Consider the following 23,363-nt stretch of genomic DNA (forward strand, 5'->3'; position numbering starts at 1 on the left):
TAAGTATTAAAAGAATGCATGCAAAATATGTCTTTTCTAGCAATTTTTCATCATAATTTGAAAATTAAAATGACTTGTTATGCTTCGAATCCCGAACACTGATAAAAGCTGATTCGAAATCCGGACACTCGTTTTTGCTAATGAATCGCACAAATTTGGACTGAAATGTTAGTGAATGGCATTCTTTAGGTCTCAAATAAGCTGTTAACATCAAAACAATCGATTTTTTATATAAAAAATCGCTAGAATTTAAGGAAATCAAAATCACAAATTTCTGCTTTGCCTTCCCGGTGCTTCGGACGCCTATGAAATATTTCACGTGAAATGTTTCGCATTTAATCTTATAATTTTATTTTATTTAATTGCTTTGACATTAACTACAGCGTTCAAACAAACTTGAAATGAATGTTGATGTTAGAATTCATCAAATAACACAGTTTTGACATTCATAAGGGATATAAGATCCAAATTATTGATAAAACAAGATGAGGCGTCCGGGAATTCGAATAATGACGTTATTCTGAATGCGATTCGCTTATAAGTATACTATTCAAGTGTGTATCCTTACGAAAATGTGCTCTTTTTTAATATTTGCCTCTTTTTCAATCTAGAGGATAATGTGGGCTACCAACCCGGATTTTTTCTAACTAACATGAATACAATTAACACTCCGGTTTAGTTTGTTGTGTTTTATGGTTTTCCTTATCAAAATCATTTGATACTTTTGTGTTAAAAACCGCCGCGGTATCCTTACGAACCAACCAGATAACAGACGCACTGATTGCGATCGGGTACCGTAACTCTTAGCTGAAGTCCGATATGATGACTGCAATCTGATGCATTTTAACGGCGTGTGTTACCTTCGCAAGCATATTTTCTAGAGTAACAATTCTCGTTTAACTGCCCACTTGAACGAAAGATAGGCTAGTACTGGTGATGCTCACAACTTGTGATGTCCGTGTTCGAGGGGTGAATCGCGTAGACATGGTTGTTGATGTTTTTATTTAACTTGTTTTGTCTCGAACCCGCGAAAATAAACATAATGAATAACTCAACGAACTGTGATAAAGGACGGAGACAGAGCGAGCGGTACAACTGATTACGAAAACAAAGCGAGTTAAGAGATTCTTTGTGAAAAGGGATATCAATTTTAACTGTTTATTTAGGAAGAAATTAGGCTGTAAAGATGAAAGTGGATTGAAATCCTTGGATACTGATATTCTACGACAGTTTGCGTAAGATTGTTCGATAGGGTGCAAACAATTTTGATAACAAGTGCTTTATTCCAGCAGAAGATGAACTCCCGACTGGTGGCCAAAAATCTGGCCCGCTTCAAGGTGGTCACGTTCGATGTAACCGATACCCTGTTAAAATTCTCGCGACCACCGGAGGTTCAGTACGCGTTGGTGGCTCGCCGGCATGGATACGCCGACGTAGACGAGCGCGCTCTGGCTCGCTGTTTCCGGTCCAACTTTCAGCGGATGGCACGTGACCACCCCAACTTTGGTAAGTGCTCCTCGTCAGGAAATCGTGACTGGCGGTGGTGGTGGCAAACGCTGGTGGTGGACATATTTCATGAATCTCACTCGCACCTTGATCGTACGAAACTGCAAGCGATCGCGGAACAGTTGGTCGCAGACTACCAAACGAGCGATTGCTGGGCGAAGATTGATCAGGCCGACGACATTATTCGGCTGTTTCGTGCCCATTCGAAAGAGGTCGGGATCATATCCAACTTTGACCCGCGACTATCGGTGATAATCGAGAGCATGGCGCTGCCCACGGTGGATTTTATCGTTACGAGCTACGAAGCCGGTGTCCAGAAGCCAAGCAGACAGATATTTGACCTCGCGTTGAGCATGTGCCGGGCGAATGTTTTGTCCGGCGAGGCGTTGCACATAGGAAATACTCCAATGTTGGACTATTTGGGTGCCAAACAGGCCGGCTGGTCGAGCGTTCTAGTCAACGTCGATGAACAGGGAGTTTCTCTACAAAAAGACATCAACCAAAAGCACGTGTTTAAAAATTTTCGAGAATTTATTCACGTGCTAGAGACGATAGAGATTGATTGGTGATTATTCTTTGTTTTGGATAGTTGTATTTTTATGATAAATATAATGTTATCAAATTGTGTACATATAAGTTAGTAATTTGCTAAATAAATATCAAACAACAATACACGGTTAACATGAGATCATAAGTACAATCATATAGAGAAAGTCTCGCCGTTTTGAATTACTAACTAAAGCTAAATCTTCCTTCCTTCATGATTTACTTAATGCACTTGCGATACAAACCCCTAAAATGTGTGAGCATTGCGACAAATCCCGCAGCCCAGGGCAAACTCCTCCCCGGTGGACGGGTGAATAACGTGCAGCGGACACTCCTCCCCAATCAGCTGCTTTGCCTTGGGACCCGCCGGGCACTTTGGCAGTTTGTTCTTCGGAATGTTAGTCAGCCGCTGGAAATCGTCGTGGCACGTGTCACAAAAATGTGTCGTGCCGAAGCAGAAAAAGACCGCCACTGAGCAGCAGTAGCGGCACTTGTACTCGAGAAAGTCGGTCCCGTGCTTGGGACACATCTTGGCCTTGACCACATCGCTGCATCCGCCACATACCAGCTCCTGGGGGTTGTAGTTCTCGCCCAGCTCGGCGTCGCACCGAGCCTCGCCACCGTAATAAGCCTAGAAAGCGAGGACAGAGTTGTTACATGTTAAAAAAAATCCCAATCACGAAGCAAAGAAAGAATCTTACCTTTTCACATTGGCTGCAAACGTAATAAGCGTAGCGTTCCATAGCGTAAGTGGACAGATCCTTGCTATCGAGATTCTTGGCCAGGCCTTCGTACTCGAGCCTGAATTAAAAAAAATCGTTAATATATATTTTTTTTTCTGTGTCTTTTTTTTTAAGAAACTTTGTCCATTCTTTGCTTTAAATAATTTGGAATGCAAAAATATATATATCTCGAAACATTGATCTAAAGTACAGTCCAGACTCGATTATCCGAAGACTTCAGCAAAAAATCACTTCGAATAATCGAATCACGAAAAACATGTTTTTTCGCTGCCTAATTTTTCATTGTCGAGCTTAAATATAACCTCTAAACTACGCTAAAGTGATTGAAAGTTTTTAAATCCAAGATGGCGACCAAAATAGCGGTGACAAAATATTGAAAAAAATGAAATATTGATAATCGAAATGTTTAATGTTTTAATGACCTAATATTTTACCCAAAAAGCAAAGCAATCCACATTAACGACCCCCGGGTCTTTTGTGGTCTCTGTTGCAAGTTTCTGCTAGTCGTCCGAAGATAATGTGTGGAGAGTCACCCAAAACCTGTTATACGCAAATGGACCGACGTTTTACTTCCTCATCCGACAGAAGACCAGGAGAATAAGGCGGGAATCGAACCCATAGCACAATTTTACAATTTTAGAAATTTTTACAGTTATAAAATGTTTAAATTGATCTCAATCTACTACAGAGCGGATTCGTTAATTCGAATTTCGCTACTTCGAATGTCCGAACACTCAACCGTCAAAACCAGTTGTCAAACTGATGTTGACGTTTCAACACCATTGTTCGACAATTCCGAGCACGTGGTTTCATGCTTTTGACAGCTGTCAGTCGTTCCAATTAGCGAATATTAGTTCGATCATTCGAATACAGTTGCAGTTACCTCATCAACGCCTTTCGCTTGACATCCGCTTTCAACGCAACGATCGGATCCAATATTTCCGCCAGCGCCGAATGCTGAATGTCCATCTTGCAGATGGGACACTGTGAAAACCCGAAACTAATGCGCGGCCCGTTCCACCGCCTGGTCAGAACCGCCTTACTGCAGTGGAAGTGAAACACGTGGCCACAGTCCAGCTGAACGGACGGAGCCGACGAGAGGGCCTCAGTGAAGCAAATCATACACATGTCGTCCGCGTCCTGCGTTAACTTCGGTTGCTCCGCTCCGCTGCCACTGCTGGCCTTACCCTCGGACGTGAGACACTTTTGCTGCAAACATGGCAGACACTTTTCCTCGTTGACGATTCCACCGCACAGATGGCCACACGGATGGATTTTCGCACAAGCACTTGCCGCGTACTCCTGGCACTGCTGGTCCACGCAAACATTTCCCACTGCCAACAGACCGGTGCTGCCAGTCACTCCGCAAAACCGGCACACGCCAATCGCGGCGTTTGGCGGATCACAAACCAGCGTGTTGTTTCCATTGCGAAATTCGAGCATTCCCTTGAGCGTTTTCGAGTCGACAAGCGCCAACAGCCAAAACAGCTTGGCCCGGCCACAGCTTTCGTGCAGCTCGACCCGAATGGCCTCCTCTTCCTCTTTGCAAACCTAAAAGTAGAGTCGTGGAATAGAGAAGGGAAAAGAGAAGATGCAACCGGGAGAAGATCTTACCGTGCGATAATGATTTCGGGTCTTTCGGTTCAAGTGCAGAAACCGGTCACAATCGGAGCACAGCGAACCGCACAAGCTGCAGATGATCATGGCGTACGTAACATCATCGTCGTGATTTGAGCAAAGCGGCCGAGACTCGGACTGTTTTGACCACTGGCTGGACGATAATCTACGAATAACGAAAAAACATTAGCCAAGCTACAAATCATATCACCACAAGTTACTAACTTTTCCACGTGGTCACGATCCAGGACGCACAAACTGGCCAGCGCAAGCCACAGTGTCGGAGTCGTCATGCACGTCTCCGGCACCCGATAAACGTCCGAAAGCCTCGTTATGTTCAGAATACACTCCGCGATGGCAGCCTTCGTGATGAGTGACCACTTTTCCGACAGTTTACCATGCGCCATGTCGCGAATCAAAGTCATAATATTATCCGCCTGTTTGGACGAAATTGTTCCGTTCAAAAACCACCGCGGCTTCACCCCGACCGTCTCGATCCGAATGCCCGGCTTCGAAGAGCACACCGCTCCAACGCCGTCAAAGTCAACCGAATTGTCGTCGTTGGTTTTGTCATCTAGGAATTCCGATGACGAGCCCTCAAAGTCGTACTGCTCCACCGCCGGGCTGTTGTCCCTTTGGCCAGTAGCACCACCCGGGCGGTCCGATTCAGCGTTGCTGAATTGGGAATTAGTCATCGAAAGCTTGTTTAGCGTGGACTTTTCATAGTCGTCAATTTTGCAAATGTTCATGTATCGCCACAGCTTCATGGTTGGTGGATTTTTGTTCGAGTTGTTCTTCACCTTGATCTGCACCTGAAGGGCTTTCGCAATTACGGCTAGGAAAATGTCCAAAATACCACATCTGTAAGGTAAAGCGCGTTAGAGTCATTATTTTTATATTTAATACAAATTATGAGGTCTTTAAAGCTATAATCACGCCAAATAATTTTCATGGCATTTGCGGAAAATCTTATTTGGGCTCTGAAGAGATCCTTAAATTTGGAATTGAAGTGACCGTATTGAACATTTTAACCGATTTGGTTCATCCAGTCCCGAGATATCCTGAAACATGAATTGAGTGCTACCGGCTCCGTGGCTTAATGGTTGTAGTTTGTCTCAAATGCAGATAGTTTATAAGCGGATTCGTTTATTCGAATGTGCGCTAACTCGAATGCTCACTAATTCGAACGTATTCGAATTAAAAAACCTCGTACCTTCGAAATGATGGTCGGGAATGCATGACGTTCACATATCTACGACCAACGACCTCGGAATTGAATCGCGAGAATCTCTGTCATTCTGAAATAGGTTTATTAGGAGGGCTAACACCACCTAAAACCAGGAATAATGAGATAAGCTGTATCAGCATAAACACCAAGTTTGATACAGACTATACTTTCCCATAATATCCGGGAGATTGGATCAGAAGTGCACACACCCCCGTAAATGTAGTGAGTGTTTCCAGAAAAGCGCGGTACAAGTTTGACAGTTTGGCATATGGCAAATTTTCTTACTTTTGCCATATCGACGTTGTCGTACTATCTTGTCGCACGTTGCTTTTTGACGTTCTGAGAAAAAACGCATGTTAATGTTTGACCTTGAATAAACAAACAATACAGCACGTAATGTAAACAATAAAAATCACGTTTCGTTTGGTAGACTATTCTGTGCATTGTCCCGGAGTTTGGTTGAATTTGGTTGCCGGAGTCCCGAGTTATGATTACAAATGTTTACGGTAGTCGGGCTTGTACTTGTGTCAAACACGTTCTGACCTGAAATCTCTTTTCCCCAATTACTGCAATTTTCAGGGTGTGTCAAGAAAGCACGACATATTTGAAACTTCTTTCATATGAAAAGTGACAACAATGCACAGAGTTTTTTCGGTTTTCTTTGAATATATCTGGATTGAAATCGAATTTCGGGGTCAACCTTGATGAAACTTTCAGAAGTGAGAGAAAGACTAATTTGAAGTCATGTGAGACGAACTAAAACAAACATAAATAAATTTGGGTTTTAACTTACTTGTTCATATTAAACATCTCATTGTTCTGACTGAGCAGATTAAAGTCAATCTCCGGAACCTTCTCCACTCCAAGCAGCTCGCACAGCGTCTCTGGTGAAATTTCCGGTAAAATGCGCCGGATCAGCGCCGTGACCTGCCTCTGGACGCGATCACTCCCTGTGTGCAACAGCGAGAACAAATCCTTCAGCAGACCGTGCTGGTGTGACAAATACGATCGACCAACGGCACTTCCGGACAGCGCCAGCACCATGCTGAGCATTTCAAAGCAGTACGTGTCGTTCAGCTTGAGATTCTCCTCAAAGTCGGTTTCATTGTCCGCGCTGAACATGACGTTGTGCTCCCACTCTTCCCGTGAGCGCAGCGCTTCCTTCTGGATGGCGTGCACAATGTGGACGATGATCTGCTTCTGGAGGTGACTCAGCTTGCTACGGCTAAACAAAATGCCGACCATGTGCTCGCGTAAATCGAGCGACTCCGTTGAGGAAGAGATGACGGTTGATTCGGTGATCTTGGACGAAGTCGGGGTGTTTGCACCGAAATTTTTACCACTCTCGAGAATTAGCTTCCCGAACACCTGTCCCGTTAGTAGACGGAAAACACGCAGCGTTTCTGCTTCGCAGTTTTTCTGCTGGATGTAATTGGCGCTAGTGTGTTTAAGGTTATGCTTGAACTGGGAAGCTTTGTCTTCGGCCGTGTAGCCAAGCAGTTTAATCTGACGAACGCGGAGGGTCGCTTCCGGGCCACGGAATTCCATCCGGTAATGGGTGCACTCGTCGTCGGAGATTGTTGCCGAAATCCAGCTGCACACAAGTGGATCGACGTCAATGGTCTTCAGGAGTGATGTTTCGCCAAACGAGCTGCCTCCGTACAGAAGGATGCTGGACACTTTGTTCTGTGAGAAGATTTGTTGAATTACAAAATTTTCAAGAGTAGGTATAGTAGATAATACGCACCCCAATATCCCGACTGTTGTCGATGTGAATACAGATAACCTTGCAGTGGTAATTGGTTCGATTCATAGTCAGTTCGATGATCTTAGGTTTGTTCCGATCCTCCTCGTCACTTTCCCAGAATGTCTCCGTCGAGTTGTCTATCAACGAATTTGCCAACGCAGGTCGCGATGAAACTACAAGCTGAAAATTAAGAAGTTAGTATGTCTTCCTTTAGCGAACAATGTTAATCAAACTCACATCGAAAATCTCCGTAATATCGCTGAGCATGCTGATCCGGATGCATTCCTCCGTAAACACATCGACGGCATTCGAGTAGGAATTGAACATGGCCACTGACGGAAGCAGATTTTCATCGTTCTGCTCCTCGGATTTCGACAAAATTTTCGAAATGTTCCCGAAAACGTGCGACCGGTGCAAGAACTGGTGGTCGGATTGTTTGAACTTCAACCCAAAACACTGGACGGCAGTCTTCTGCAAGGACGATCCCGACGGCAGGAGCAGCGTTAGATCCGCAATGGTGTGCAGCAGCGAGTGCAAACTTTGGGAGAGCGTTTGCGAGAGTGGTCCGTTGAACTGGTTCGAGCCCGGATGTTCCAGACCAAGCACTCCCTCGTCCAGCTTGGGTTCATCCTCGCAGTCGTGTGTCGAGTACGAAAGCGATGAAATGAACCACCACATGATGTCGTGCAGTCCGATCGGTTGCGTCACGGATCGAAGCAGCCAATTTAGGGCTTGCAAGCTGTAAATGTTGCAAATTGTTTTCCGCAGATTCCGGGTCATCAAATGGCGAAGCTTTTTCAGGTCATGCTTCTCCAGCATAAAAATCATCGACGGACGATTGAGCAGTGACAGAGCTCCCGCCTGAACATCAAGCTTATATGCCGAGTTGCCCGAACTACCCGATCCAGAACCGTCCGACTTTTCATCAACGTTCTTCAGCTTCTCGCTGCTCTCTCGAGCGTTGCTGTGGTACATCTCGAGGAACTCCGAGAAATTTATTTCCTCCGGTCTCTTTCCACTCGCCAGCAGTGTCGCGCGGGGATTTGTCTGAAGATTGTTCTTATCATTGATCTTGTTGTTCACTTTGTTTTTACTTCTACTGTTGGGAATGTTTTCTTTAACCAAACTGTTATTCAACAAGTGCTCCGGAACAAGTTTTTGCAAATTAACCGAAGGATAGTTTAGAAGATTCGAGTCCCCACTCGTACACGTGCACTGCTTTTTACGCCTCATAACCACATTGCAGGGACCATCGCCCTTGCCACCAATTTCGCCCTTTCCCACCGGATTGTACTCTGTGGCGAGCTTATTCTGTGGTGTGTTCCAACCCTGGCCCATTGAGAAGCTCCGATGAAACTTACTCGTGGACGGAATTGCCGGCGACGTTTGGATGTTTTTCATGTACGAATCAGCCGCCTCCATCGAGAGGTCTTCGATTACCTGAAAAGTTTGTTAGAAAATTGTGTTAGAAAGCAATTCAACTTTCCTATCAGCAAAGAACATTAACCTTAAAATCGTAAGCATGCATATCACCAAGATTCATCCCAAGCAAGTCGCAGGTTAGATCGTTGTTAGTTTTTGCCCCGAGGGTTTCCATGCTAGCGAGCAGTTCTGGTGGTGGCCACATTAGTTCTGGAAAATTAGTTATGCCGATGGTTATGGAGTTAGTTTAGTTGTTAGTATATAGATATCGTCAACTGGGGCAAATCAGGACAACATTCTGAATAGGGACAGCAGCTTTTAAAGCATTCAAACGCTATAAATTAGGAAATCGATGCACTAATTTAGTTTATCTAAATTTGTTCCAACCAAAGTCAATCAAAATAAAATCAAAACAATTCGCCCTATTTGTCCCGATTCGCCCAAGATGACGGTAAAGGTGTAGAAGTAGCGTAAAAGAACTCAGATTAAAACGGATGTTGTGCAGGAGATGCTTATTAAGACACTTATGCCAAGTATCAGCTCATTTGGTAACACAAATGGTTTGTCTTAAGTGGGTGTAGAGACGAATTAAAAAACGCGTGGACTGTAATTTGCGACTGGTTTATTCTCTTGCCGTCTCTAAACTGTCCTGGTTGTTCGTGCTGTGTGTTAGTGTGAGTGTGTTGTGTGAAAGCGGAAATGCACTGAACCAAAATTTCTCCTTCTAGCTGTCAATCGCTGCAGGGTTGCCAAATGCGTCCCAACATCCTCCCCCGCCAGTGGACATCCGGGAACTTCAACCGGCTGTCTTCTCCTCTGCTTCGTCGTCGAGTGGGAGCACCGCAACCTTTGCCGTCGACCGCTTGTAGACTCCTCCTGCTGTCTTTACCGTCACCACGCGGGTGACTCCGTCTTGCCCCGGGTGGACCTTCACAACTCGGCCGAGCCTCCACTGCAGCGCCGGAACGTTCTCCTCCTTGAGCAGCACCAAATCTCCTTCCTTGACGACAGTGTGCTGCTTGTTCCACTTCTGCCGCTGCTGCAGCTCGGACAGGTAGCCCGCCGACCACCGTTTCCAAAAGTCAGCTCGCATCTTCTGCAGGTGCTGCCACCGTGTCAGCGTTCCAGGCTTGAGTTGATCGTACGCCGGCTCCGGGATCGCGTTGAATGGGCGGCCAATCAGCAAATGACCGGGCGTGATCACGTTGAGGTCACCAGGGTCCGCCGTCTGCGGCACCAACGGCCGCGAGTTAAGTATGCCTTCAATCTGCGTTAGTAGTGTGGACCACTCCTCTTCTGTCAGCTTCGTTTCACCTGCGTTCCGCTTGATCAGGTGCTTCGCCGACTTCACGCCGGCTTCCCACAAACCTCCTACGTGCGGCGACCGTGGTGGGATAAAATGCCAGCGAATTTCCTTGGGCAGGCAAAACTCTTGAAGCGCATCCTTCGTCAGCTGCTGCGTCAGCAGCGCGTACAGCTCGTGGAGCTCCGAGCTGGCTCCAGCAAAGTTTGTGGCGTTGTCGCTGTAAACGTCGGAGGGAAGGCCGCGACGAGCGACAAATCGGTGCAGGGCGGCAATGAATGCATCCGTCGTTAAGTTTGACACCAGCTCGATGTGGATGCACTTCGTGACCATGCACACAAACAATGCCACGTACGCCTTGCAGTACACTGGTTTGCGCGGGTGCCCTTTGCGTACGTAGATTGGTCCAGCGAAGTCAACGCCAACTCGTTCAAATGGGTAGGCCTGGGTCACTCTGTAGCTGGGCAGGTCTCCCATGAACAGTTTGGTCTCCGACGGGTCCACCTTGAAGCACCGTACGCACTTCCGCAACTTTGCGCGGATCGCGTTTCGTCCGTTCAGGATCCAGTACCGTTGCCGCAGAACCGATAGAGTTCCGCTCGGTCCGACGTGCAGATTCTCCTCGTGGACAGCTTGAATCAGGATCTCGGTTACTGGATGCTCGGCAGGCAGTATGGCCGGGCACCGCTGCTCGTACGACACGTTGGCGTACTTGATCCGTCCGTTGACTCGTAGAATGCCGTAGGTGTCGACCCAAGGATTCAAGCTTCGTAGTCGGCCAGTGTACCTCTCGTTCGGCTTGCCTTGCTTCTTCAGCACTTCTTGGATGTCTGTCTGCATTCGTTGCTGCTGGACCATGTACACAATCGAGCGCAGCGACGATCGTAGTTCGGGTATGGTTGGGTACTTCTCGTTGTCTCCGTACGTGGATCGCTTCCGGGTCTTGTTGCAAAAGCGAATCACGTAGGCTAGCACTCGTTGTAGTTTGCGGAACGAGCTGAACCGTGTGAAGATCCTGTTGTAGTCTTCTTCTTGTTCGTCGGTTATCACAACGGCTGCAACTCGTACTTCGGGTAGTTCGACTACGATGGCCATCTCGTCTTCTTGGTAGTCGTTTTCTTCGAGGAACCCGCCATGGAACCAGAAGCGATTCCCAATCAGTGCTTCCGGGAAGAGTCCTCGTGATACGAGGTCTGCGGGGTTGGCGCTGCTTCGCACGTACTTGTACTCGTAGTCGGCCCTCGGGGTTAGCTCGTGGATTTCGGCAACTCGGTTTGCCACGTACGTTTCGAGCTCGCTTGGGGACTTGGCCAACCATCCCAGTACAATCGTCGAGTCGCTGTACAGCACCTTCCGAGTGAATTTCACCTTGAGTGCTTTCACTACCCTGGACACCAACCTTGACATCAGCCGGAAGCCGCACAGTTCGAGTTTCGGGATCGTCTCTTTGGGCGCCAAGTGCGACTTGCTGCACAGCAAGTAGGCTACTGCTGTGTTGTCCGCCAGAATGTTACGCACGTAGACGCACGTGCCGTAAGCTTCCAGCGACGCGTCCGAAAATGCGTGCAGCTCCAGGGCCACCCTGTGTGGCACGATGACTCGGCGCTCGATCTGTACCTCCATCAGTGCTCGCAGTCCACCACGAAATTTGTTCCATAGCTCCGTAAGCATCTTGCACAGTTGCTCGTCCCAAGACACTTTCTTTCGCCAACACTGACGCAGGATCAATTTAGCGGTGACACAAACCGGTGCTTGCAGACCTAGCGGGTCAAAAGATCTGGCAACCTCCGACAGGATGCGACGTTTGGAAACCGGTTGTGTCAAGTCAGTGAGAGCGACGCGGAACAGCAGTTGGTCACTGGTGGGGTTCCACAGAATGCCGAGAGTCTTGATCATTTCGTTCACGCCACTCAATTCGAATGACACTTGCTTCTCTCGTCGTTCGTCTGGAATAGTGTCAAGAAACTCGGCGGAATTGGAGCACCACTTGTGGAGCTCAAAGCCTCCCTTCTCCAGCAGCTCCTCCAGTTCGTCGCGCGCCAGCAGCAACTCCTTCAGTGTATCAGCACCCGCAAGTGCGTCATCGATATAGAAATCGTTCTCCAAAATCTTGGCAGCGCGAGGGTAGGCTTGTCCTTCGTCTTGGGCGAGCTGTTTCAACGTGCGGGTCGCCAGGTATGGCGCTGATGCCGTCCCGTAAGTGACGGTCAACAGTTCGAGCGTTTTGAGTGACTCGGAAGGGTCCGTTCTCCAAAACACACGTTGAAACTTCGTGTGGTCGGGGTGCACACGAACCATTCTGTACATCTTCGAGATGTCCGCCGTAAACACGTACGGGTACGTCCGGAATCGAAGGGCGATATCGAATAACGGATCTTGAATGGTTGGACCGACCATCAGGGTGTCGTTGAGCGAGAGCCCGGAACTCGTTTGTGCCGAGGCGTCAAAAACTGTGCGCAACTTGGTGGTGGACGAACTTGGCTTCAGTATGGCATGGTGGGGCAGGTAGTACCCACCATCTTCCTCCTTGGACGGATCGATTTCGCGGCAGTGGCCGAGGCGCACGTACTCTTCCATGAAAGCGCAGTAGGCCGCCTTCAGGTCCGCGTTCTTGGCTAGTTTCTTCTCGAGGTACGAGAAGCGCTGTATTGCGTGCTGCTTCGAGTCGCCGAGTTGACTCACGTTGCCACGGAAGGGTAGCATCACGACGTAGCGACCGCTCGGGTCACGGCTGTGGGTCTGCTCGTAGCACTGCTCGCATGCCGTCTCCTCCGACGACATCCTTGAAGCGGTCGGCACCGCCTCGGATTCCCAGAACCGTTCGACGAGGTCGTTCAGCTCAGCGTCTTGGACCGCCACGTTGCAGCGGGTCACTTCGTACTTCCAGCTCGTGGAGTCGGCCAGGCCACCGACTACCCATCCGAACACTGTCTCCTGCAAAAACGGCAGGCTCTCTGCCAGCTTAACCTTACCAGTTTTCAGGAGACCGAAGAATTGGCCGACGCCAATCAGCATGTCCACCCGTTGAGGGCGGTAGAACTCCGGATCCGCTAGCTGCAGGCCGGCGGGTACCGGCCAGGTAGAGATGTCGATGTTCTTCGCAGGTATGGTTCCAGTGATACGGTTGATCACCAGACACTCCAAGCTGCTTGTGTAGACGTTGTCTCGGGACTGCACGTTGATGTGCACCAAGGCCGTAACCCTGGTCGTTGAACCATCCACACCTTTGACGTCGACGTTCACACTTCGTCGCTTCAGTCGAAGTAGCGACGCGACCTTCTCCGTACACAGATTCACTTGTGAACCGCAATCTAGCAGTACGCGGCAGGGCAGGGCCTTGCCACCGTCGTCGAGGATGTTCACAATCGCCGTGCAGAGAAGCGCTCGTTGTTGGTAGATCACACAGGAGGCAGTGACCGCCGTCGTTCCGGCTGGTCCTGCGCTCGGCGTAGCCGTCGTGGAGTTCTGCGTGGATCGTGCAAGTGGCTGCTCGACAGCGACACCCGTTTCGTTCAGATGTAGTGTAGAATGGTGCCGCTTCTTGCAGGTCTTGCACGTCTTCGTCGAGGAGCAGCGACGCGTAATGTGCCCCTTCTTTAAGCAATTGAAACAAACTCCAGTTTGCTTCGCCTTCTCGTAGCGCTCCTTCGGATCCAGCTTGAGATATTCGCCGCACTCGTGGTTCTGGTGCTCCTGTCCGCAAAATGCGCACCGGTACTCGACCGACGCCGCCAGGGACGATGCCTTCAGTGCGGGAATCTTCGTTGTCTTTGCTGCGACAGGCTTCTTCAGCTTGTTGTCAGCAAGCTCGATGCGTTCCAAAACTTGACTCCGGGTTGTGAGAAACTTCACCGTGTCGGCGTAGTTCGGAATCTCGCCGTGCTCGATGCTTGTCTCCCACACTTTCCTCGTCTCGATGTCAAGCTTCGACGCCAAAATGTTGACCACCAGAATGTCCGCAAGGCCAGCCATCGGGAACTCGTGGAAGTTTAAAGCACTTACGTGCCGTTTGCACCCGTCCACCAGCTCACGGAGTTGTTTACCACTTTCAGATGTCATCGGTTTGAGGTTAAGTAAACCGCCGACGTGAATGTCAACGATCCTCCTCTTATTCTCGTATTGCTCGGTCAGTTCCGCCCAAGCAGCAGCAAAGTCGCTGTCGTTGATCGTTTGCTGGTCGATTGACCCAACGGCTTCTCCGACCAGGCACTTGTCCAAATGATAGAGCTTGGTTGCGTCTGACTCGCCGGGGTGCTTGCTCATGACATCCGTGAAAATGGCCTTGAATTTGTACCAGTTTTCTGGCTTCCCGTCGAAAGATGGCAGCGGCGTGTGGAGAGAAGATGTCGCTTGCACTCGCACGGGTTGGGCTGCTGCCGGAGGCTGGGGGTCCGGTTCTTGCTTGACTCCACGCAGTAACTGGCAGACCTTGGCCCGAACGAAATTGTAATCCGCTTCAAATTCGACATACTTCTTCTCCTGGTCATCCGCTTCCGCTGGCTTGGCCGCGTAGATCTTATTCTGGAAGTGGTTGAATTCCTCGTAGGCCGCGTCAATCGTCTTCAGCTGGGTGTGCAGGAGGAACTCATCCGGAATCGTTTGGTTTTGCGTGTGCTGGCCCAGCACGTTCTTAATCCGGGTGATTTTTCCTTTCACTGCACCACGTTGCTTCACCAAAATGTCGAACTCTTCCGCCATCTTTCTTCTCGATTGTTGCAGCTCTCCGATCGGCGTACTAAAAACTTCCAATAAAGAACTGTCCGGATCTTTCACCGGAGTTGAGAGCATCTACGCCCGTCCAATCGACCGGGTCCTTGTCCGTTCCTTTCGACCGAAACTACTACGAAAATCCGGCGAAGTAGGACCAAAAAATGTAGAGACGAATTAAAAAACGCGTGGACTGTAATTTGCGACTGGTTTATTCTCTTGCCGTCTCTAAACTGTCCTGGTTGTTCGTGCTGTGTGTTAGTGTGAGTGTGTTGTGTGAAAGCGGAAATGCACTGAACCAAAATTTCTCCTTCTAGCTGTCAATCGCTGCAGGGTTGCCAAATGCGTCCCAACAGTGGGCTAAAGTTATTGCATTTTTTTTCCAGAAAATCCTTTTTGCCTTAGTCGCTGTGGAAAAGCTTTGACTCGAAAAATGTAAAAAAAAATCCAATAAAACCTCCTAGGCCCACCTGCACTAATGCATATATAATCGTCTTGAGACTTGCATCGGCCCTACAATTCTCACTGGGTTGTGACAGGCACTCAGAACAAGGATCAAGACAACTTGAAATCATTAGATAAACAGACTGCTTCAAATCCGCCGTACGATTTGTACACAACCTTCGCCGACGAGTTACCACAGCTGCTGTCCGCAACTTTATCCTTGGAATTGGGTCCTAAAATGAAGCTTAAATTTGTGATATTACGCTAAAGCTTATTTTTCTGAGTACAATGACCCAAAGGATTTAAAATGGATTTTTAAATCAATTTTGAAAAACTACCTTCGCGGTCCATCTTGACAGATAATGTCCTACTTGACAGATCGTCCCAAGGGGGCCATAGTTGATCCATCGAAAATATGTTGTCTTTTCAATTCATTATTTTTGCATTTAAATGAAAAAAAAGTGATCAGAGATAGTTTTTAATTTTGTGTTTAACCGTTGTACATAAAAATTTACATAGGGCTATACTGCCGTTCTACGCATAATTGTCCCACGTCATTTTTGGACGATTCTGACCTTTTATCATTTTTAAGTTTAGTTTTACGTATACTTTCAGAAAAACACATAAAATCTAGTAATTTGTTAAGAAAATCATTGAAAACAACACCAAGTCTGTTTGTCCCATCGTTGAACTTCTACGCATAATAGAGCTTTATGACGTTTCGCGTACGCACACTAGCGCACCATTTGATTTTGCTGGCCGGACAAAATTTAACCTCACTTTTTTTCGTGTACGTACACGCAATACATGCGCACGTAAATAACTCTATTGTCCCACCAAGTATTTTCTATCATGAAATCATGAGTTTTACAAAGCATTTTATCTTGTTTACCTGGTAACCTGCAAGAAGGTGCAAATAAGGGTGATCAAATGTTAACCGGGGTGATTAGGAACACATAGGGCGAATAGGAACCTACGGGACAATTATGCGTAGAAACAAAGAAATCGATCGAAAAATTTTAATCGCGTTTTTCTCAGTTGCCTTTTTTTGAACATGGGACAATTATGCGTAGAACGGCAGTATAAAAGTCTATTGACTTTCCATCGAACCTTCGACTAAGGATCTAATGTTTCATGAGACAAGCCTACTATGACAACCTACCAGACTATACATCCAACAACATCTGCACCCGCTGCCTCATCATCCCTAGACACACCACTTCATGCGGAAAAGGTGTCCTGGTTCACGGAGCCACCTTCGGTTTATCAATCGATGCAAAGACTTAACCGACATTATCTGCTTTTAAAAGCTTTGTCTAGACTCTATTCTTACAAATTACAGGCACTCATTGGATGAATGTCAAAAAATAATCCTCGATAGAAATATAAAATATTCTACACTAAGACTACAGACTATAGAGGGGTTCAAACTATTCATTCTGTAAAATTGGTGCGTTTTTGTTTTTGCCATTATTGAGTGCACAAATCGTGTTTCAGGGAAAAACTTTACCGAAGAGGGTGAGGAGTTGTTATTATTTTTTACGTCGTCCCTAGAAAATGAGATTTCTTTTCAAGTTATTCTGGCAGTACTACCTCAGAAACGGCTTAATTCCAAACCAAAACCAAAATTCATCAGAACGGACGAACTTCTTCGCACTCTTCGGCAAAGTTGTTACCTGAAACAGGATTTATGCGCTGATTATGTCCATACCCGGATTCATCCACCTTTGGTTAGTTTTCAAATGTGTGCCTGTAATAGCATTCGTTCCGGACAAAATTTCAAGCAATTCTGATAACTTACCACCACCACTCCAGTGAATGTTTTTATCGTCAAAGTAATAGCTCGAATCGTACGAATCATTCAAATCAACGTTCTTATATCTGCTGCTAGTTGATTGTTCATGAACTGCAGCTGCATCTGAAGTGCCGTTTGCGGATTTGTTGATAAGCCCTACAACATAATGGTAATGGGGTTTTCTGTAACACAGTTGTGATCAAGTTCCACCTACCTCCGTTGTAAGAGTTCAGTTCGAGCAGGAAAAAAGAATTCTCCTTCATTATGGTAAACAGCTCAGATGGAATTGTGGATTCCGCTCCAAAACCTAGCAAAATGTTGGAACCACCTTCCCCCTTTCCACCTGTTTGATTCGCACCGTTAAAGTTGACATTGTTCGACACTTTAGCTGTGTTGACATATCTAAAATAGAGGCAATGAGTTACAAATCGTGTCTCGCAGATTAACCCTAGCAAACGAACTTTTGTCTACATTTTTCACACATGAGATACCAGCTGGACACGCCCTGGCCACCGTCGCCACAGTTCCCGGCCCATCCCTCGCAGTACACGCCAATCGAGTTGTAACCCTTTCCTTTGGCGTACTTGCCACAGCCTGGATGAACGATCCGCATGTGATACGTAACCGGAATCGGCAGGAAAACGTCACACAACTCGCACCAACAGCCGTCCTCGACCTTTTTCTGGTTTGCGGCTTTCGGGTTGTTGGCCGACTTTTCCTCAGTCGATTTGTTCGACTTGAGCGAGCTACTGCAAAGGACGAATCGAAGTAAAATTACTAGTGGATCTTATAGGGTGAGATAACGCGAATCCTATACTTACAAATCATTTTCCTTATCATTGGAGTTGGTCTCCACCAAGTGTATGAAATTGCAGCAAAGCTGATCCCAGACGTACACGAGGCACCGTAACGCGGGAGGCAGCGCACTTGGTTGTGGATATTCGCCATCTTTAGAAGAGAAAATGTCCGCATTTCGATTGCGCAACTTTCTGTTGTGCACGCAACAGTTTCCAATCTTGGCCAGCGTTTCCAGCGTCGAAGGTCGAATGTTCAAATAAGTCCCGGCATTCGAAATCTCAACTGAGTGACGCTGTAACACCTTCTGCTCCCTAGTCAGGAGATGCTCGTGTGGATTTCCAACGGGCATATTCTCGCTCTCCTTTTTCGAAATGCTGGGATGAAACTTGAGGAAGGACGCGCAAGCCATGGCGTCGTGGACGAGTCCCTCGTGCCAGAGAAAGGCGGAAAATACGGCGCGTAGAGTTTCGGCGATCGATGGCGAAAGGGCACGTTTGGGCAGTTCTTTGGATTCGATTTTCAGCGATTTGCTGTTGAACGGCGGAATGCTGGTGGAGAAGTTTCCATCTGGAGCGGCGAGATTTTCTGGAGATTTGCGGTCCTGGGGAGGAAAAGACGTAAATTAAGAAAAATTGTGTGTTTACTAATGTTACAATATTTACATCCATACTGCCATCCGATTTCGATACACTTTTGTACTGCAAATTCTTTGAGGTATCGGATTTGTTACTACTGGACGAGTCACACCTCCTCACTAAAATATTGATAAATGTTAGCAAATATTTCAGCGATTTGTATTAAATATATGTTACGTGAAAAGATCTCCGGGCTAACGCTTCGGCTGCGGTCAAAGGATCGATTTCCCAGACTTCTTGGATCGTGGCCCTCACTTTTGCGCTTCCGGGGAGATTCATTCTCTTCGAAGCTGTCCCCCTTGAGCCACTTCTGGAGGGCTTGCATCTTTTTGGCCCCGCCGCCAACAACGCCCGCGATTGCGGCTCCAATATTGCTTTGGTTCAAGTTGGCAATGTTAATGTTTGCCGCCGCGGCCGCAGCCGCCGCCGCATTGGCTGGACTTTCATCTGTTGTTGGAGGTTGCTCTGTGATCTGGAGTAGCTTAGCGGCGGCGACCAGTTCCTCGCCATCGTTTGCGGATGACGCCTCGTCGGTGGGACGATCCGTCTTCATAAAATCAAAATAATCAATGGTATTCTCATTTTCTTCATTTGCATCAGAAGTTGTGGGACTGCTTTGATCTACCTGTTCCATCAAAGCTTTGGTTGAGCTGGACTCCAGGATCGGATGTAGGAGTGTCTTGCCCAGGTGCTGGTTGTACTGCAGACACCACGCTTCCGTTGGGAACCAGCTGGAGGTGCAATGCTCACGGATTGATTCCGTCGATAGCCGCACCCACAAACCATCGTCGTTCTCCATCTGTAAAATGTTGGTTGGACCAGGTTGAGCAAAACTTGCTAATGAAGAATCTGTGTTTGTTTTGTCTTCTGGGTTTGCTGAGTAAATTTGCAAATTAATTATCAAGATGGATTTAAAATTTGTACGCATGGATTAGGAGCCAAGCCAACATGTTTGCCTAAGTAATTATAATCAAAAACTGTGTTAGAGAATATCATCGGTGATCTCACCAACAAAAACTTGCACATCGCAAAAAATAATTTGCAAATTATTTTGCATACTAATATTAAAAACCTGTTACATTATGCCAAAATCAGTGCTGAGTGCCGGACATGCCATTCTACTCAAAATTGTCTCAGTCCCATGTTCGAAAACATGTAACTGAGAAAACCCGGGATTGAAATTGTTCCACCCTTTTCTGTCATTCTACGCATAACTGTCGCACTACGCACAGTGTTCGGGATGGCAAAATCAGGTGAAATAAATTGTTTACGCCATTATTTGACATCCTGGCAAAGTTGTGTCTTCGAAAGAATTATTGTAGATAGCTCTTATTATCTGTTGATGTTATTGAAAAACAGGGAGACGATCAACCGAAATCTAACTATATTGAGTGACATTTTTTGAGCTTTTGTGCATTCGGCAAAGTTGTAGAGGAAAACAAATCATGAAAGTTTTCAATACTTTCGAGATATAAGCCATTTTTGCAAAAATGGTGATTGCGAAACAATCAACGAGAACATCGAAGCCAAATGCTTCAATTGTGGTGGCGACCATTCAACCAAGAATCGAAGCTGCCCAAAACGTGTGGCCAAGAAACCACCACCTCTGGTGGTAAAGAATTCGAGCTACGCCAAGCTGAGGAGTGTAATGTCGCCGTGCACAACCAAGCCAAGTTACAAGCTAACTCCGTTTGGGATCAAATTGCTGTGTTCCTCCGAGGAGCGTTTTGAGACCGCGCGGGCCCAATTGATTGCGAACAAAGTGGAGTTCTACACCCACAAGAAACGAAGCGGGCGGCAACTCCACGTCGTCGTCGTCAGAGGACTTCCACTGGCTTCATCTGAATTCGTCAAGAAGAACCTCAAGGAATCACAAAACCTGGATGCTGTGGAGGTGCACGCCATCAAGAGAAAGGGAGAGTTCGCCTCCTCAGAGGAAACTCCGTATATTGTTACGTTCCCCAAGGGGTACACCAACCTGAAGCAGCTGAGTGGGATCGAGCGCTTGAGGAGATTTCACATCCGGTGGGAGGCCTACCGGAACAAGCGACCGAACGTGACCCAGTGCAGGAACTGCTTGCAGCTGGGTCATGGAACCAGAAACTGTCACCTCAGGGGGAGGTGCAACAACTGTGGGGGTCCCCGCAAGACGAACGAGTGCAAAGTCCAGGAAGCCGAGCCAAAGCGGTGTGCCAACTGCTCTGGAGCCCACGAAGCCACGGACCGCAGCTGCCCCAAGCGTGCGGACTTCATCCGGAGGCGCCAGCAGGCGTCAAAACCAAAACCGCCGGCAAGGAAGGCGGAGAAGCAGAGTCCAGCAGTTCCGGCGTTCACGTCGGCGGAGTTCCCTCCGCTGCCGGGCGTAGTTCCGGACGGAAAATCGAAGGATCGCCCTCGACCCGCAGGAAGTAGCCAAGGTGGTTACCGAGACGGTGGAGCCACGGAGATGGAAGCCGGGAAAGTACTCTACAGTTCGGCTGAGCTGTGGGGGATTTTCTCCGAGTACATCGGCAGGTTCAAGACCTGCAAGACCCGCTTGGACCAAGTAACCCTCGTCAGTTACATGATCTCCAAGTATGGAATTTAAGGAGTTGTTTTTGTTTTTTTTTTGTTATTATATATTGTTTTACTGATCCTCGGTCCCAACCTGGTCACAGCACCTAAAAGGACCTAATAAAAATAAGTTAAGAAAAAAAAACCCAGTTGCTATATTTTTAAAGGACAAACTTGGAAGAAATTTAACGGGCCTTCTGAAAAAAAAATACACTGAGAGAAAAAAGCACGCCACTTTCATGAGATATTTTGCTGCCAAATCCAAACTTATAGGAAATTGGACGAGCTTTCCGGTAAAAACATATTGAAGTGTCTGTAAAATCATGTCTTACATAAAGAAATCACCAAAAATTGGCAATAATCCCTGTTTTATTTTCAAGATTCAAGATTCCCGTGTTCGATTTTCAAATTTAAGCTCTGACCACTTAAAAACATGAGACTTTTTGCTGCATCTTAGGCTATTTCCACAAAAATTTCGAACGAAAAAAAAATTGACTTTGAAACATAAAAATCATAAAATCTCATGGAAGCAGCGTATATTTTTCTTTCAGTGTATTTTTCCCCAGAAAGCCCGTCAAATTTTCTAAATGTTTGTTTAACCATTTTTTGATATGATGTATGTATGTTAACCCTCCAGGCCAGATGGTTAATAAATGACCTAAATGTCAAAATTTTCAAAACAAGCCTATAATTTTCCCATCATTTACTAAAATATTTTTTTTAAATTCAGGCCTGCAAGGGATGAAGAAAAACTGGCTTGGATAATTATGCGTAGAACTTTAATGATGGGACAAACTTGGTGTTATTTTTACAGTTTTCAGAACATTGTATACTTTTCGAGAAAAATTTCTGAAAATATTCACCGAACTAGACCAACAGCCAAAATCGGCCAAAAATGACATGGAACAATTATACCGTAATGAGAAATAAACTAATTAAATTGCATTGTTTCGCTGAGATTAAAGTTCTTAATGTTGATATTTTTGGACAATTTATGAGTTTTCTCATATGGATGATTATCAAAAAGTAAAATATCATGAAACAACAAACAGATCATCCACATTAAAGACCCTCAGGTTTTTTGTGGTCTCTATTGCAAATTTCCGCTCGAACCAAAAATATATAAAATAAAAAAGAGGTTATGAATACACCAGCAGTTCAAAATGACTTAAGTTTGACGGTAAGTTTTAAATACTGTTAAATTAAAAAAAAAAAATGAAGCAATCACTAGGATGTTCTCATCTCATTTGCAAAATACCCTCAACACATTAGATGAAGCAAAACATCACAAAACAGGTATAATCAAGAAAAACCACCTCGTCGATGTAGGAGACGATACCGTTCAGCTTCACTATCCCAATCTGGTCCGACTGCAGCGTGGGGTGCAACCGGACGCGCAATCCGGCCGAATTTTTCGCGATAAACTTCCTCAGCTTGGTCGGCGGCTGCACCTTCTTCAGTGTGGTTTCCTGCGACAACGGCGGCAGTCCGGCATCAATCACGTCGACGCGATAGATTTCCTCCACGCAAACCCCATCGATCGTGATGGTCAGACTGTAGTTCCCGGGAACGCTCGGCGTCCAGAACACCCCGTACGTGTTGTTGCCTAGATCGTTTGCGGTCAGGATCTCGGTGGTTTTGCTTTGGATCGTGTTACAGTAACGCAACTCTTCGAACGAGTACGGCTGATATGGTTTCATTGCGGTAATTGCCTTTAGGCAGCTCTTTTCTTTCTCCTTAAAGGTGCACTCGTAGCCGATTTTCGGAGGCAGTGCGGCCCCGCCCAGATACAGCGAGTCGTTGCGGGACTTCATGTGCATCTTCCGATTGCCCTCCGAGATAAGGTTGCTGCCGAGGGAGGCTTTCACTTCGATCTGGAGAACAAAAAAAAAGCCGAGATTGACCAAACTGAGACACCCCCACATTCAACGGTCCAACGCCACTTACCTTAATTCCCGGGACGAAGATCTCGTCGCCGTACTGGTCGCGTGTTTCGATTATGAAATGCGAAGGCCAACCGCAACGCAGCGGTTCTTGCGACATTTTGATCTCGCACTTGTTCGGGTCCAGCCGAGATTCGGGTTGAAGCCAGGCAGCCAGCCGAGCCCCGGGGGAACCCGCCGCGACGTAAATAAAATCCTTGAGGAACTGCTTTTCATAGCTTTGCTCACTGCGGCGAAATTAGATTAAGATAGAGAAAGAGAATATTGTTACTAAAGGGTAAGAACCGAGAAATTGTGGATTATTTGGTGAAATCGAGAGCTCTTAACTCGAGAAATCACTAATTTGTTATGATAACTTTTAAGTTCTCTCATTCAA

The 23,363-nt window shown here is 46.7% G+C and overlaps 3 protein-coding genes across 5 annotated transcripts in view; 1 reads left to right on the forward strand and 2 right to left on the reverse strand.

The window, feature by feature from the left end:
• The first annotated feature begins 1,023 nt into the window (after nt 1-1,023).
• Nucleotides 1,024-2,187, forward strand: LOC120419872 (rhythmically expressed gene 2 protein-like). Of its 2 annotated transcripts, none has more exons than XM_039582734.2 (2): nt 1,024-1,235; nt 1,290-2,187. In XM_039582734.2, exon 2 carries the CDS (start codon nt 1,296-1,298, stop codon nt 2,073-2,075), a length of 780 nt encoding a protein of 259 aa, XP_039438668.1. In that variant the 5' UTR covers nt 1,024-1,235; nt 1,290-1,295; the 3' UTR covers nt 2,076-2,187. The 2 variants fall into 2 exon arrangements, with proteins under 2 accessions (XP_039438668.1, XP_039438667.1); XM_039582733.2 differs by having other exon boundaries at nt 1,026-1,235; nt 1,293-2,187.
• A 102-nt stretch (nt 2,188-2,289) lies between these two features.
• LOC120419869 (E3 ubiquitin-protein ligase highwire-like) overlaps nt 2,290-23,363 on the reverse strand; it is a 79,711-nt gene continuing 58,637 nt past the window's right edge. Inside the window, exons 20-37 of one of the 2 annotated variants that reach the window (XM_039582729.2) lie at nt 22,992-23,214; nt 22,361-22,918; nt 19,117-19,290; nt 18,669-19,038; nt 18,519-18,610; nt 17,880-18,457; nt 17,520-17,807; nt 17,273-17,460; nt 17,065-17,214; nt 8,895-9,019; nt 7,625-8,827; nt 7,388-7,567; nt 6,434-7,326; nt 4,638-5,273; nt 4,410-4,578; nt 3,679-4,346; nt 2,754-2,853; nt 2,290-2,683 (exon numbers count right to left, since the gene is read on the reverse strand). In XM_039582729.2, coding sequence (XP_039438663.1) covers nt 2,300-2,683; nt 2,754-2,853; nt 3,679-4,346; nt 4,410-4,578; nt 4,638-5,273; nt 6,434-7,326; nt 7,388-7,567; nt 7,625-8,827; nt 8,895-9,019; nt 17,065-17,214; nt 17,273-17,460; nt 17,520-17,807; nt 17,880-18,457; nt 18,519-18,610; nt 18,669-19,038; nt 19,117-19,290; nt 22,361-22,918; nt 22,992-23,214 — 6,979 coding nt within the window. In that variant the 3' untranslated portion in view covers nt 2,290-2,299. Of the gene's footprint in view, nt 2,684-2,753; nt 2,854-3,678; nt 4,347-4,409; nt 4,579-4,637; nt 5,274-6,433; nt 7,327-7,387; nt 7,568-7,624; nt 8,828-8,894; nt 9,020-17,064; nt 17,215-17,272; nt 17,461-17,519; nt 17,808-17,879; nt 18,458-18,518; nt 18,611-18,668; nt 19,291-22,360; nt 22,919-22,991; nt 23,215-23,363 lie in introns of both variants that reach the window. The other variant, XM_039582728.2, reaches the window with a different exon arrangement.
• Nucleotides 9,026-15,170, reverse strand: LOC128092421 (uncharacterized). The gene has a single exon (XM_052706183.1). It carries the CDS (start codon nt 14,898-14,900, stop codon nt 9,606-9,608), a length of 5,295 nt encoding a protein of 1,764 aa, XP_052562143.1. The 5' UTR covers nt 14,901-15,170; the 3' UTR covers nt 9,026-9,605.

The sequence above is a fragment of the Culex pipiens genome, chromosome 1 (assembly GCF_016801865.2).
Source record: "Culex pipiens pallens isolate TS chromosome 1, TS_CPP_V2, whole genome shotgun sequence".
NCBI lineage: Eukaryota > Metazoa > Arthropoda > Insecta > Diptera > Culicidae > Culex > Culex pipiens.

Coding starts and splice junctions, on each gene's coding strand:
- LOC120419872 (XM_039582734.2), top strand. CDS start 1,296: ATGAACTCCCGACTGGTGGCCAAAAATCTGGCCCGCTTCAAGGTGGTC.
- LOC128092421 (XM_052706183.1), bottom strand. CDS start 14,900: ATGCTCTCAACTCCGGTGAAAGATCCGGACAGTTCTTTATTGGAAGTT.